Consider the following 16,226-nt stretch of genomic DNA (forward strand, 5'->3'; position numbering starts at 1 on the left):
TATTCATAAAATTCCTGTTCAATATGTCTATGCAAAGTTTAACAGCAAATAGCTGATTTTCGAAATTACGTTACAATATACACAGTTTTATAGCTTAAATATATAGCTCTTCGCACATTTGTTTTTAACGATAAAAATTTTTGGTAAATGTGGAATCGTGTAAAATTTGTTTTGCAAAATAAAGTTAGATTTAATCATGTGCGAATTACGTGATACGACTTCTTTATATGTTTAAATAGTTGAGAGTGGGTCAAGATAAACAATATAAAATGAAATAGATGTGAGATTGCTAGATGTATGTGAAAAATAAGGTTTAAATGTTATATTATACAGCTAAACCACGAATACTATGTGAAACTAAGCGCAAAGAATATAATGTTAAATTTTATATAGTATGGTCAATATCTAAAACTTTGTAAAATATTTCAGAGCACACTTAACTTTTTAGCCGCAAATTTTAACATTTTTAACCATGTCGAAATAATAATTATAAAATATGGAAACAAAATTGAATAAATATTTATTTACGCTAAGATTCTGAACAAATGCATAGTTTAAATGAAGAAATAATTTCTATATTCATTTTAACGAAAATAAATGGAAACTTCAAAACAGCTTGGTGTAAATGTATAGGAGAGGAGACATTTTTTTTAATGTATGTTAATATTGTATTTAAAAAATAAAAGTCCATAGCTAAGCATAACACGATGTAGAAATAATTGAGAAGAGTCAAATAACTTCCACGCGTCCCGGCGGCAAGGTATCCATCGAGTCAGTTCCGAAATTAACGAGTCATTAGAGCGAAATTTCGTCGGTTATTTTTTGCTATGAACATAAATACAGAGGTACAATGAGCAGCGACTTTTTGTAAGGAATGCGCGCAAAAACAACGACGATTAAATATACACGCCGCGCGTATCCTGTTGCGCTTAATACAAATCGCGTTCATGTATTTGTTTAGTTTTAATATTTATAAGCATTGCGCTCATTTCCGATAAATTTAATTCATACTTTAAATAGCATCCAATAATTTAAATTTTAGGAAGTAATAAAAGAGATTAAAAACTAAAATATTTACTGTGAACAGCCTTAAGGATCCAGTAAGTCCCCCGGCGTTTTGCAGGCGACTCCATGTGTGCGGCGGGCACTGCGGGAACGTGCCATTTCTACTGAGCACTTGAGTGGCGACATAACCCTGACCTTCGTAGTAAGCCACTTCAGACACAGGCACCAGACGCACTTCTGCGGAACGAAGCTGCCGCACGGATAGTATGTTTTCATATATGGCCTCGTCCTCTAGGTTCTGGCCTTCCGGGCAGAGTCGGTAGCCGTACTCTCGGCTGATCTCGTCCAGGTTGGCGTACTCGGGGTGCTTGCGAAGCTCGTCCAGGTTCTGGTACTGCGGCTCGTCGCGCACGCGCAAGCCGGGCGGGCCGGCGGTGGCGCGGTCCACGCACACGCCATACTCACGCACCATGCGAGCCACGCGGCGGTCGTCGGAGCGGCCGCGGCAGAGCGCGGGAGCGTCGGCGGTAGCGGCGCGCGCTCGGAAGGCGGGCTCGGGCTCCGGGCCCGGGGGAGGCGGCTGCGACCACATCGTGAGCGCCCGCCGCGACCGACACATCTTAACCCCCAAAAGGGCGCGCGTCGACTGGCGCGGCGCGGGCGCGCGGACCCACTCGTCGGAATGCGCCCGCGCCGTCGAAAGAATGCAATCTCGGACGCATTTCGGAGGTCGATCTCTCCACAGGGCCGTCCTCGCCTCCCGCCGGGACCGCGGCCATCTGTCGCAATGGGCCCCGCGCCCGTAACGGACCCGCGTCACCTCGCCCCGTGTCCTCATCGCGCGAATCATTCATCCAATTATTAACACATTGTATGCGGGCGCTTCGTGCCGCAGGACTATGCTGGGAGCAGGCACTTTTCGCGAAATTCAACATAAATTGCAATTGCTTGGAAAATACTCATTTGATTTTAAAATATTTTTTGTTCTACTACTTTAGAAATTTATTTGTCATAGTTCCGTGTACTTATACATATTAACAAGCGACACACATTCTACCGCCAGTCTATGAAAAATATATATGTGATCTGCTCTCTAGTACTTATAGACCAATAAGGTATTAAGATCCGACTACAATGAGTTAATACGATTACTATACATAGTACGCTTTTTACTCGATCGACTTTGATACATAAGTTTAACCACGATGTAATATTCTGCTAATTATAACCGACGAGAGACTGCGTGACTATAAATAAGGCTTACAAAAAAGCCTTATAGATTTTATAACGATAAACCTGATTGAAAGACATTAAGCCATAGCCACGGCGGCGCTTGAGCGTCGCCAGGGGCGGGGGCCGCGAGGAATGCAAAAAGGTCCACAATTCGACATGTGGACGCGACGGTCATTACGCACTGTTAGAATGCGATTTCCTCAGATTTTCCACATAATCGATTCGCGCGGTTCCACTGCGAAATACTCGGAGACACGTTCGGAATAGACGCCCAAGATAACGGATAATTTTTGATACGTTTTGCTTTTTCGTGTCCCTATTTCGTCTAATTTGGGATAAATATTTAAAAAATTATTTCACGCCATAATAATTTATACCTACGTAACCGAATAATTTTAATACCCCAAACATGACACAATTTTTCGTTTAAATTTTTAACCTAACCAAGAAAAACCTTAAGAACCAAGACTTCCCTGTTTAAAGCAAGTATAGTTTAACTTAAACTCAAACTTAATTATTAGAAGCATTCTTAAGTTATTTGAAGTACAGGGAACAGACTTGTAATATTATAGATGTAACATATTTTAAATCTTTGACCGACGTCGGATTTTAAAATTTGCAAACAAATAAAATATTATGACTCAAACTAACTTTTATGTGTTTTAACAGAGTTATATACATTTATTTCGTAATAAAACATATTTGACGACAGTAAACAAATTAAACTATATAGATAAGAAAGACTATTTATTAATAACGATGTTTATCTCATCGAAACAAACTCGATTAGACTGGAGGTAAAAACCCAACGTGCATAGCTGAACAGTATTGAACACAACTCAACAGTAATTTCTACAAGATATATTTTGACTTTCTTCTGTTAGGAATCTAAAATTATTTCATGAATTAAATTATATAATCCGTATTAAAGAGTTTTAAGTTGGTCGAAAGGTGTGTAACTTGGTTTGTTGACTCATTTACATGATTGGTTATAATGTTACATACATTATAACCAATATATATTGAAAAACAACCGTTTAGTTTTCGGCAGGCTCTTCTCAGTATATCAGCATTCTGTGCCGGTGGTTTACGTGTTTACTTGAATAAAGGATTTATTAATTTTGATTATTTTTTTTAAATGAATTTCCCGGAATAATTTAGAACATAGACAGTTAAAAGAAAAGGGGCGAATTCATATAATGACAAATACAAAACTCCACAGACGCGTGTAATTTGGCCTATTGCCTGCATTCCGCGCAGCTGTAACCAAGCTAATAGTAATAACATCTCGTCTTTCCCGAGAAAAGGTCGGTAAAAATTCAGGTAGAGTCAGAAATAGAGGCGTCTGCGATCGATAACTGTTACGTACGATCGGACCGACAAGTGGAATTTCCGACTGACGTAAACAACAGGCATTTCCCGGATCGTAGCTCCGGCCCTGGCGGCTAAACGGCATATTTGTATTATAGTTCATTAATCTCATCACTCCTAATATACGCCCCCGTATGTTTTACTTGGTATTATCATCTCTGCATGAATAAACTACAAAGAAGATGTTAATTTTAATTATTTCACAATAAATGTTATTACACCAACAATAATTTTCCACGATTAATTTATATATTTTGATTTAAATTAACCTAATTTTGACTTACCAGTCTGTTTTAAGCGCAACGGTTCAGAGCACATATTTAGACGTAAAAATACAAGGTAATTGGTTATAACTGCAAAAGCTTTAAACGTAATGAATATATAGGTTATTTGTCAACAAAAAGTATTTAATCTTTCACCATGCATAGTTCTAGAAGTGAATACTTCATCCGCTTCCTAAATTCATTAATACCATCCATAATGCCAAAACATTGTTCACAAAATAGAAAACAAATATTTTTGTTTACAACAAATTGTTGTATTGATTGAAGTGTTTGTAGTTGGCATATTTTGTCAGGTTTCTTCACCATACTTATTTTTTAATCATATTTATATATTTTACCTTTACATTAATTTATTCTCTGCGCCGCCTAAATGGACAACCAGTAGAGAATGCCGCAGGCATTAAGTTCGTCATTTAACTTTGTATTAGTGTATAAATAAATAAATTGATTATATGGAAGCGAAAACTATGCAATAGAGCGGTCTTTCATTGCATAACCAACCAGATATGATAAGTTATCTTTCACCCCGACTATCCCGGCCACAATATATTACGGAACGATAAAATTCGCCTGTCACAACATTTGTCCGCGTTTTATAGGCGCATAAACAAAATCAGACAATAAAATAATAATAAAAACTGCTCGTAAATTAGGGACACTACTTATTTCATAATACTTTACTAGCATGTCGTGTGAGTTGAGAGATATTTTTTTTTCCGTAATTTATTGTAATGTGTTCGATATGTAATCTGTGTTGTGATAAACAGACTGTACACAGATCTTAACCTGACTTGACATTCTAGGACGATAAGAATAGTTCAGAATTCTCTTCATTTGATTTTAAATATAGATTTACGAAATAAAAATACTATGGTTTTGGTATTGAACTATTATTAAGATAACTTCTGACGGAAGTTACCGGGTCTTATGCGTGTTAACGGAATTACAATGCCTCCGTCCTTTATGACTAAAGTATTTTTGGTAAAGATCAATGTTATTTATATCCTATAGTCATAAAATCATTGTCCTTTTCAACTTGTATATTTTTAATAATTACGTCGGTTTGATTACATTTATATCTATTCCATAATGACCACGACGATGTACGAAGAGTCAAAATAAAGAAGTGAAACAGCTTTATTGCCGCAAATATTCACGTGACATGCGTCTATAAAGGAGCTATATTTAAAAAAATAAGAAAAGTCAAATGATAAAGTGGATTATTCGAGGTACACATCTTGTTCTTATAAGCCAAGAGTAACTATTACCAAACGAAATTATTTTCATAAATAAAACGACCGCGAACGCATCGACTTATAAATCAGTACGAAACCCTCCCTGGAATTGTTTTTTAATAATTATTTTCTTATTGTTGGAATCTGTAGGTTGGCCGTGGGGGTTTTAAGGAGCACATCTGCCTCCCCCAGACCGGTTGCTTTTCGACTCATTCTACAGTTTCGCCGTCTCTTTCGCACTCATAGAACTTGAGAGTAATAGCCGTACCGTTCCCACTTGCGCCTCCATGGAACTAATTTTACGTTTTTTTTTTCAATCGCCTATCTTGGAAACGGACGATGGAGTTTTCTCCCCCTCTAATATAGTAGGTATGTTTAATTTTTAATGGAATTTATAACATAATATATAATATTATTGGTATATACATCTCAGAAGTCAAATTATAAGTAATTGAACGGTGTTGATTCAATTGAAACAATACGGTATGTAATATATTCAAATATAAACGAAGAGAACATTTCTTATGCAAGAATCTTAGTAAAAATGTAGGAATTCCTGTGTCTAAGAGAAACTTCCATGTACGCTTAAACAATAGTTACGAGGCACGAACAGACGATGTAATCGAAGTCTTACAAATCCAATACCTAATGTACTGATAAAACAACCTGTGAATACACTACGCTCATTCTATAATATTATCTTTTAAAAATGTTTTTACTTAATGCCCAAAATATAATTCGATAATAAAATCAAAATAAATTTGTAATTTTTGTAATATTTTTTTTATCATCGCAAATATTATACCTAAACGAAATCGTACAAAAATAATTCAAATTTTGTGCTTTTAAAAAACTTGCCTCATTATTTTTTGTAGTGTCACATTTTGAAACAAAAATTTTGATTTACATCGAATAAAATAAAATCAGTAATATATGGAGAAAATTTGAACCAATAATACTATGGATTAATACATATAAATAAGTAAGTTCGAAATATACTAAAGATTAAAAAATAAGTTTTTAATACGAGTTCGAAATTTAAAAAGCTACGCTAAATTTACCTGGGACGTCGGAAATCGACATCGATATAAAACAAAAGCCTACAAAGCTAGATAAGGCGAGTTCACATCCGAAATTTAAGCTGCCCTCGGTGGGACGTTTCGTTTTTATTGCGTTCGGACGGCGTGCACCGGGCCAACGCTTGGATGCGATTAAAATTCCTGAGATGCCTCACGCCGTACCCCAGCGGAGCGGTGCCACAGACACAATAAAATATAGACGAATATCTCGTAATTATGTCGGCCAGCATTCATCATTTTATTATCCATTGAAATTTAAAACAAACACAAAAAATTAAGACGACGACACCTTACTTGATTATTTTTTAGTCTTCAAATATTTACATGTTACTTATAATTTAAAAAATATAAAACCTTTCGTTTAACCTTCACAGACGAGCTTCCGTTTTCATTTTGTTTTTTACAGTTTTTCCACCTTTAAATTTTTTAAATAAAATAATATGAGTCGTGTCTGATAATTCTTAACAGCGAACAACCAAAGAGCCTGTTGCTTCGACCACTGGCAAAGAGTCCAGACCACAGATACGCTATATTAGCATATGACAAAAATTAAACTAACCAAAACCAATGCCACGTGCCTCACTATACCTTTTTAAATTGTAATATATAATAAAAACCGTTATTTTGGTTTACATGCATAAACAGAAAAAAAATTAATACTTCTATCTTCGTAGTGATAAAATCAATTATTGTATGACATACAAGTGGCGCCATCTATGACTGGTATGTACTTATAATAGTATGAAATATTTTGAAAAAAATTAATTTTTTACTAAATAAAACCTATAAAAACTATTGGAACATTATTATAGAAAGTATTCTATTAATTAAGAAATTTTAACAAAATATTTTCAAAAATGTTACTCGTATCCTTTAAAGGCCATTTCTATAACAGATATGGTCTTACAAGAGAAGACAAATTTTAATATAGCATGTTCTTAGAAGATGTGTGCAAGAATAGTACACCATCTGTGGAACCATGCACGAACCAAGAATCGAACCCGCGTCCGACAAGCATTATATCTATACCAGAACTATTTGACACAACGCCATAGCGTCTGTAAACATGTAAGTAAAAAATAGGATATCAACACGAAAATTAGTCACGTTTAATAAATACATTACTTAGTAAGTTAATTCTGAAGAAATTTGACATTAATTTATTTATTTAAATACTTTTGAAACAAGGTACTTAATGCGGAAAGCATTTTCTACCGATTAACCATTTGAACAGTGGTAAACGAAGCTGAGGATAATAAAAATATAAAATGAAACAAAAAATTAAACAAGTAAACCTGATGTAAATATACTAACGTCTACCACTAACAATAATGGGATATATATCTGTATGCAATAAAGAACAAGTTCATAAAAAACGTAGCACGAACATAACTGTAAATAAAACAAAAACACCGGCTTCTCATTCGCAAAAGTTTAATTATACATCAAAACAAATGACAAGAAAATTACAAAGGGAAATAATACGCCGAAAATTATTCATATTCCGGACGCAAGAGGTCTAGCATTACATGCGGTTAAAACGCAGGGCTGCCAGAACAAAAAGAACAACTAATACCAGGCCACTAAACTTTAAACAAGCAAAAAAAAAAGTATTCCAATTCGCAATATACAATTTTTACTTGAAACAACTGCTCCCCACAACAGTATACTATACAGGAATAACGGACTTAAAATACCGGACACCTGGCAACCCTTCGAGAGGGAAAAGAGAAAAAAAGTAGAAAAAGAAAAAAGAGAAAATAATAAAAAAAGCACACGACAGAAGGCCGCGGCCGGGCGCGGCGCACGAAACGCGAGGCTTTACCTTTTCGTTTTTTACTCTCATATTCTTATTATTGGGCCCGACCGACCGCTCCCGGTGTTACGGGAGAGGAATGCGCCACAGAGCGACGCCTTCGCAGATACGACACTGTTTTTTTTCTGCCTACAATCTTCAATTTTATACAAAGTTGTCAAACTAATATCTGCTATGTACACATAGCATAACTTTTATACGGCGTGATCACTTAGGATATAAAGAGAAGATAAAAAAATGTATGTACAACTCATTTGTCAACAAAAAGCTTCGAATATTTTACATCCATAACTAATCACTCTTTAAACATCGTGGACAAACTAACATCTACTTTTATCAAAAAAAAAGCATATCATTAAAAAATTAATAAAAACGTTCCTTGATACGAGTTTTCGTATTTAAACACAACTATTATGATTGTTGAAAAATATGCACATTGCATATTTTTCAACAATCATAATAGTTTTATAATTCTAGCAGTGACATAGCAGTTTTTTTACACTAAAATTTGCAAAGCAAACGAATCACATTGGTCGAAATTATCTTTAATTTGATATTTCTGCGACACAGGCCCTGGTGACTTGTGCTAAAATTAACAAGTAATTATTTAAATCGGAAATGGCTTATTAAGTTCATAGATTAAGTAGGTAGGGATAAAATGCTACTTAGCATTAATTTTCCAGTCAACGTTGCGTGATATGTATTCACTCAACAAATTTATATAAAAAACAAATAATGTAGCCTAAATAATTATTTAAAATTTATGTAGACTTAATTGAAAAGTACTGTGATTATCAAACTGATTTATAATGTTAGAAATTTACTACAAAATGAAAATATTTAAGTAAACAACAATAAATTATAATATAAAAGTATAATCCGAGCTTCTCACATTTTTTTTTACCTACAGCAGTTTCATTTGTTATGAACTTCAAAACCAAATCTCCAATAACAGTATTTCGTTCCCCGGCTACCGTGCGTCTTATTATAAATTCATTTTGAGGCCTGTGACCATCAATACCATAAACATATTTTTTATTGCCCTCAACCTAGCACATCGGAACGCTAATCTAACTTACTGGCCGGCGCTCGATAAATGATGAAACAAAATTAAAAAAAAAACGTTTTAATACCCTCGCTGTCACAGTGATTGAAAATAAAATTATTACGTTCCAACTATGAATGACGAATGAACATGTACCTAATATCATGACAAAATAAAATTATATATATACTGAAATAAATTTACTGGTCCTAAATATGCTATAGTCGATTTACACTATTACTAAAATAAAAAAAAAACAAATCTTTTTGTCTTTCATGTACTTAAAAATGCACTAGATGTGACAGAAATGCGAATAAGTCAATAATATTCCAGAAGGAGGCTGCGGATAGAGAGTAAGTACATCAGATCTCCCTTTCCTTAGCAGGAGATCTGGACGTCAAAGGATGTTATGCTATTCCCTCCTCTAACTCCATTACCACAAGACTATGCTCTCAGGGAGTTACAACGTTAAAACGTACCGTATGATATAAAATGTGATAAAAATGTAAACGAAAAGAAATAAAGATAACATGTAACATGTAATGAGGGAGGAATGAAAGGTCACAGAGTAAAAGGGAAAGATAGCAGAAATGTGGCATGAAAGAATGGATTGAAAGAATATGTGAAGACCGAAAGGAAAGAATGGAAATAATAAATAAAGTGAAAAAATAAATTCCCGTAAAGTCCCTGTCCCACCAAAGATCTCGTACCCCTAGACGCCCCCAATAGCGGGAACCATGTATAAAAAAAGTACCGTAATATGGTAAAGCATTTCCGTAGTTTTGATATAAAGCGAAAAATAAAATCGTATCATTTAAGCCGATCATAGCTCGAAATCATTTCGCCGTCCTCGCAGTGCAGGGTAATTCTATTGATGATTTCGCCGAGGCAAAAAAATAACCATAAAGGCTATCTTTATGGTTATTTTTAGCATTTAACTATATATATATATATTGTAGGTTGAGTAAACATTCAAAACGATATTTTATAAATTTATTACGAATTATGTAGAACTGCAGAGAAGAAAATTATGGCGAGTCATTATTGTATTATGTTCGTGGATAGGACGACAACAAGTAGGTGGACCAACGACATAGGATCGCGGACAGCGCTAGACCGGCCGGCCATCTTGGCAATTTTTTAAGGGACGCCTTTGGAGTGGGCGCCTACAGTTGAAAGGAAGATGGTTGCGTGTGACGGTAGAAATAGATACGTTTTAATAACTTTGCAATAATTTTATACCTTACATACTTTTCGTATATATATACGTATCGTCTGTGGCAGGATCTGCTTTTCGGATCATCACATACATAGTATACTTAATAATTCTAATATCAACATATTGGTAAAACTTTACGTAAATCATTTACTTTTCTTCCTGTATTACCATTGTTACGAAAGTATTAAAACTGGGCTAAGTTAGTTTAACATACAAAAGATTGTTCGTGTCTTGTTTTAATATTGAGCCGTTTAATATTGTTTTTATAACTTCATTTACTCATTAATGTTTAGATATAAGCTAGCATAATTATGGTCAGAGTTATGTACTAACAACAGCTAATGTATTTAATTTTGTACTATGTTATATGAAAATAATGTAAGCTTATGCATTGTTGGCGTGCCTATCAAATATAAATAAATAAAAATTGATATTGGATCACGTACACAAATAACATTAATTTAATTTTAAATAAACATAACATTCAATTTTATACACGAAGATTCGCAAAGTGCACCAACGGCTAATATTTTTTGTGACGTTGCCTTTTAAAAAAGAGGATTTTTGTAAATGGAATCCTGCAGGATATTGGCAAAGGAAGTTGTTCTTATAAATAAATTGGTTTTTATGCCAACGTAACATTTATTTTTAGCAGTTAAAGGCATTACTTTCAAAATACGTTATATTTTTTACTATAAATTTTTAAATGTTGCTTTAAAGATAAAACGTAATGAATGTTGGCGACGGGCAGTAGATCGGAGAACCTTCTGAACTAAAATATAGTTATCAAATTTTTCTTTATTATAATTTCAGACAAAATATATTTTATTTACGTTAACATTTGATAACCTATTCTATAATTATTAAAACCTAGAAAGGCCAATAAAAGTTTCCATTGTATATATTGTATAAGTTAATATACGGCGCAGACAAAAGTAAAAAAAAAATTATAAATAAATAACTTAAGACAAAACCAGTAACTGGTTAATCTAATGGCGGAAAATATTTTAGCGAGGAAGTTTAATAAAAAAAACCATATAAAACTAAAAAGCAAAAAAATAATACACTGACAATGATAACGTAATTGACTCCTTTAGAAGTGTAATCTGAATAAGACAGTATAATACTGACTTATCGTAATTAAATTAGATAAGACAAAACTATTTTAGTCAAATTTTAATAATCAAAAGTTTTACTAAATAAATAAAATAATAAAATGACTTGAGAGTCGTGTCTATCGGCTAAATATCACATCATATAGTTATATTAATAAAGCTGTGATGACAGTTCAATTTTTTTTTGTAATATTTTTACGAGAACGAAGCATAATTTATGTGTATTTAATGATTTTAAAATGTATCTTGAACTAACTATAAATTGACAGATGTGTCTTCCGTTGAGCCAATATCCCTGTTAATTTTTTTACCCCCAATAGTAATGGCACCGAAAACCGTAAAGTAATAGTAAGAGAAGGGCAGCCTACCTGCGCCCTTCAAAAAGTAAACATTTCTGGAATGCGGGTAAATGGATGAAAAAACCGGACATTCTTTGTCGAGGATGGGAATCTTGTATTCCTGGAATTCGCGTGCCATATAGGCATTGTTGGGCCCGTGGACTTACAGCCGGCAGGAAACTTCAACTAAACTTATTTTGTACTTTACACATAAGCGATATGGTCCATTTTGCATTATTATTTAATTTTTGAAGGTTTCGTCCAGGATGTTTAGTACTTGACACTTTATGTTTACTGATAAGCATTACTGTGTTTAATTTATATTTGTGCGCTAATTAACGGTTTACGATTTTCTATTATTACGATAACTGCGGTGTTGTTTTTAGAGGATTACATTTAACTATGAATGTGTTTGAATAACATTTACAACCAAACAAAAAAATCCATATGACTAGAATAATAGTAATGTTTTTTATTAAGGAATAGAAATATTCATAAAAAATAAAAACTGTTCAAAAACAGGGCTTTATTTTTGAAACAAAAGTATATGACGGTCTTGTGAATTGCTGAGCTTATACCATTTTGTCGCAATGTGAACACAAATACAGATCTCCTTTTGTTTTGTATGTCATGAACCCTAATCAATGTATAGTTTTCTTTGCCAAGGGTGCGTTTTGACATTTACAGATTCCGTCGTTTTGAGGCGGTAGGACGCTTAATGTACTTTGACAAAATCGCGTTTTTTGTTACTAAAGTCGAGTGCTCATTTGGAAGTTTCGGCTCGATGCAAAGTATTACAACGGAATTTGACTATAGAGTATTTATTTCTATTTTAATTTAGCTAGTTATATCACTGGCAGTTAACGGTAGACTTGTAGGCAGTTGGTGAAAGTTTAAAACTATAAAGTCTAAATCTAAAAAAATTCCATAACCAAACACATATCTGCCACAAAAAAACACAACGTTACGAGTTTAAAAACATTACTCCCCTGAAATTCGACTTTCAAAAACTTTGGATTATATACGGAGTATTTATCAACAAATCATCGTACACTCGCAGTACTGTTTAATAGCACTGAATAAAATAATTTTTTTTTTCCGTTCCATTTACAAAATGTTGACGTTTTGAAAATTAAACTTCGCGTTCAGTGACTACGTGCGCCGTTTGTTTTGCATTTATACGGTTTCCAGATACAACATTAACCTTTTTTTTTTCTTCGCTAAACTAATTACTCTTGTAAGCCGTCCGACTTATGTACCTGGAAATATAAATGCACTGAATAAACAACCCAGTTGTTGTAAATAGCTTGTTTCGAGTTGATATTTTTCTTTTCCTTTTTTACAAAATCTCCAGACACCACCCCTGTGCCACCCCTGTTAATACTTTTGTTTTCCTCTCTCCTTTTTTTTCAAATGGAGCTATAAAACAAAGATTAGCTGTAACTCGTTTGGATTTACTCATAAACAATGATTTTAATATAAATACGTATACAAAAATGATTTTTTTTTTACTACAAAAGTAAATTATTTATAGTGATATATACAATGTAAACATCACAAAAACTATTATTATCTTTTATATATTATTTGTTGTATATTCAAATTCTAAATCTATTAAATCAAAGCAAACCTCTTCTCATCTTGGAAAGAGATTTGCTTTTACAGTGGGATCCCAGAAAACGTTCAAAAAACTCCAATTAAATACTAGATTTAAACGCTGACGGCTGCGGTGGTCATGCTGTTTATTCTTTCCAAAACCTTCTCATAAAACCTCCTCTGTTTGTGACTGAAAAATATCTAGCCTGTATTCAGATTATTTGATTAGTTAACGACACGTTACTGTGTATTAGACAGAATTATATTTCAAAAGCCGTCTCCACTATTATTAACTTCGTAATTAAATTCTTTGTGCTTAGCATACGACAGGAACATTTGTACTGAAGTTCTAAGTGGTAGTAAATTTAAAAAAATATTAGATAATTAACTGTCAGACGAACGAGATAAAATATATATTTTAAATTGAATTCAAATATCTATGGGCGTAAAAGTTATGTGGATATAAAATGTATTTTTTAATATTCAAATTTCTTCAGCAACAATAGAAGCAACGAGCCCCGCCTGCTGACGTGGGAACTGGTGTTGTAAGATGTCAGTTGGGTCAAGAGCTGACTCATGATTGACTCAGGTACACATTAAAAGACAGCACGAATCTCTCCACTCGCACGAAAACACTCATTATATCCGCTCATTAGAACTAACAATAATGTGTGTCAACACAAAACTGTACGCCGCGGCGAGTGTGACCGCGGTTCATAGTTCAAGCGCCGGGTCGGAACGAATCTAAAATTTTTAACTTGCCTCTCCTCCAGATGACATGCGTAGTAATTTCACGTTATGCGTTAGTGTTTTTACTACTCGAGTGTAATTGGAGGCATTTTTCTAACGGTTAAAATAACTCTTATATTTAAAAAAAAAACATGTGAAAACGTTTTAATTTTAACACATTAAAAAAACATCAATGTAAAGCAAAACACGTTTTTTTTTTGACTCCGAAATACTAATATCAGAAACACAACAGAAGGTATACACGAGAGAACAGGACAGACATTTTCCATTAAATTAGGTAAAAATTCTTATAAATGAATACAAGGTGATTTAAGTTATAAGTGTAAAAACTTTAAATGGGTGAATATTTATTTTATCTGCCGTCAATGCACACAGTATCTAAAAATCATTTCAGATAAAATCACGTAATAGTAATATAGTAAGAAAAGGCATTTTCAAAATTATAATCACTACAGATTAAAAATAAATATTGTTTACTATATCTCCCTGTAGATTTTGCAAAATGTAATTGGACTGTCGCATTCCAATAGAAGAAATAAATTAACGTAACATATTTCAGAGTCATTTCTTTATATAGAAATTGTCCATCATTACCTGTATTTAAAAAGCGAGTCAAAGAGCACTATTTATCGCTAGTTGTCTAGTATATATAATATTTTTAGTTATATATGTTATATATGTATTTATGCTTATATTATGTATATATATTATTTATTATGCTTATTTATGTAAGTATATAATATGTAAGTATACATTTATGTTCATGTTAAGTATGTAATTATGGTCAAAAGTCGTATCTATTGTAAATATTTCAATTTAATTATTGTGCACGTTGTGTCTGCCTTACTTTTAATGAATCTCCTTCAGTAGGCCTACTGGAAGAAATTTCTGGTTAGAAATAAGTAGTGCCTGTTGTGTCAGTTATATTTGTATTGTTACTTTAGTGTTTTTATTGTGTACAATAAACTGTTAAATAAATAAATAAAATAGAATGAACTTTACAAAAACAAAGTCTGTAGGAGTGAACAATAATTAATTGTAATATGTAGAAGCTCTAAATTTAAAAAATTCTTTTTTTAATATTTAATCATTACATTACTCGTTATTTCTGGATCCATTAATTTTTGTATACGGTATACCATACATTAATTAACAACAAACGAGTTATACATTCATTCTTTTAAAGCGTTTACACTATAAACAATCAGCCTGTATATCGACATGTCACAATAAGAAACTATACGTGCCTGTACGTAAACGCGATGCGAGATATGAAAAACTAATGCAGTTACGCCTAAGGGACTTATTTACACTCGAAAACATGTAAAGTAATATGAGATAATGCGGGCCCAGACCATCCAGGCTATAATAACGTCCACCAACATCTCATTAAAACTAGTAATGGGACACGGCGCCAGCGGTACCTAATGAGTTTTGCGTTTTATTTAAATTGCGGTAAATGTTACAATTACGCGAAATTAGGCACTGATTACGACCAGCTCAACTCGTGAAATTGCTTTACACTAGACAATGATTTCACAAGTTATATAAAAAAAAATGGTTCAAAAATTATTATAATCATAGCATTTTTTGTATAATGGCTTCTCTTCTTAGACAAGTATAATCTACCACACACGTTCAGTGTTAATTTGTGAACATAAATAGTCTTCATTATACAGGATGATTGGAAACAGCAGTAAAAGTTTTAAATAGGAAAAAACGTAGCTCTTGTCTTGAAAAACCTAATATTTTTAACCTATTTCCATTCAGCCTGTACAATGTTATCATTCTTATAATATTATAATTATTTTTTGTATTGGAATACGACAGAACAATAACTAATGGCAGTACTGCTGGAACAGATAGTATTATAGTAATCCGAATTTAGAAACCTTATTTTCTTACTGTATTATTACATTATTATTTCAGAAACCATAGATTTTTGGGTAGAGCTACCTTACATTAAACAATAGAAAATAAGCTATACAATCACCGTCTATACCTATTAAAACTATAAACAATCATCCAATACACTTTAAATCAGTATTTTATAATTGAGGCGACATTAGTCCAATGTGATAATAAATTTAACGGCTCAATTTTAGGGCCAGAGGGTACTATTGCGCATATTTTAAAATTG

At 33.1% G+C, this 16,226-nt stretch overlaps 1 protein-coding gene across 2 annotated transcripts in view; it reads right to left on the minus strand.

Moving 5' to 3' along the window:
- kibra (WW and C2 domain containing protein kibra) overlaps positions 1–16,226 on the minus strand; it is a 119,350-nt gene that overhangs the window by 24,515 nt on the left and 78,609 nt on the right. Inside the window, exon 1 of one of the 2 annotated variants that reach the window (XM_068766940.1) lies at positions 1,079–1,624. The exons of the other annotated variant lie outside the window; for it this stretch is intronic. Coding sequence (XP_068623041.1) covers positions 1,079–1,624 — 546 coding nt within the window. Of the gene's footprint in view, positions 1–1,078; positions 1,625–16,226 lie in introns of those variants that run through there. 2 annotated transcript variants of the gene reach the window in all.

This window comes from Battus philenor, unplaced genomic scaffold (genome assembly GCF_028537555.1).
Source record: "Battus philenor isolate CCGP_79_NKW_IND1 unplaced genomic scaffold, ilBatPhil1.0.hap1 SCAF_22, whole genome shotgun sequence".
NCBI lineage: Eukaryota > Metazoa > Arthropoda > Insecta > Lepidoptera > Papilionidae > Battus > Battus philenor.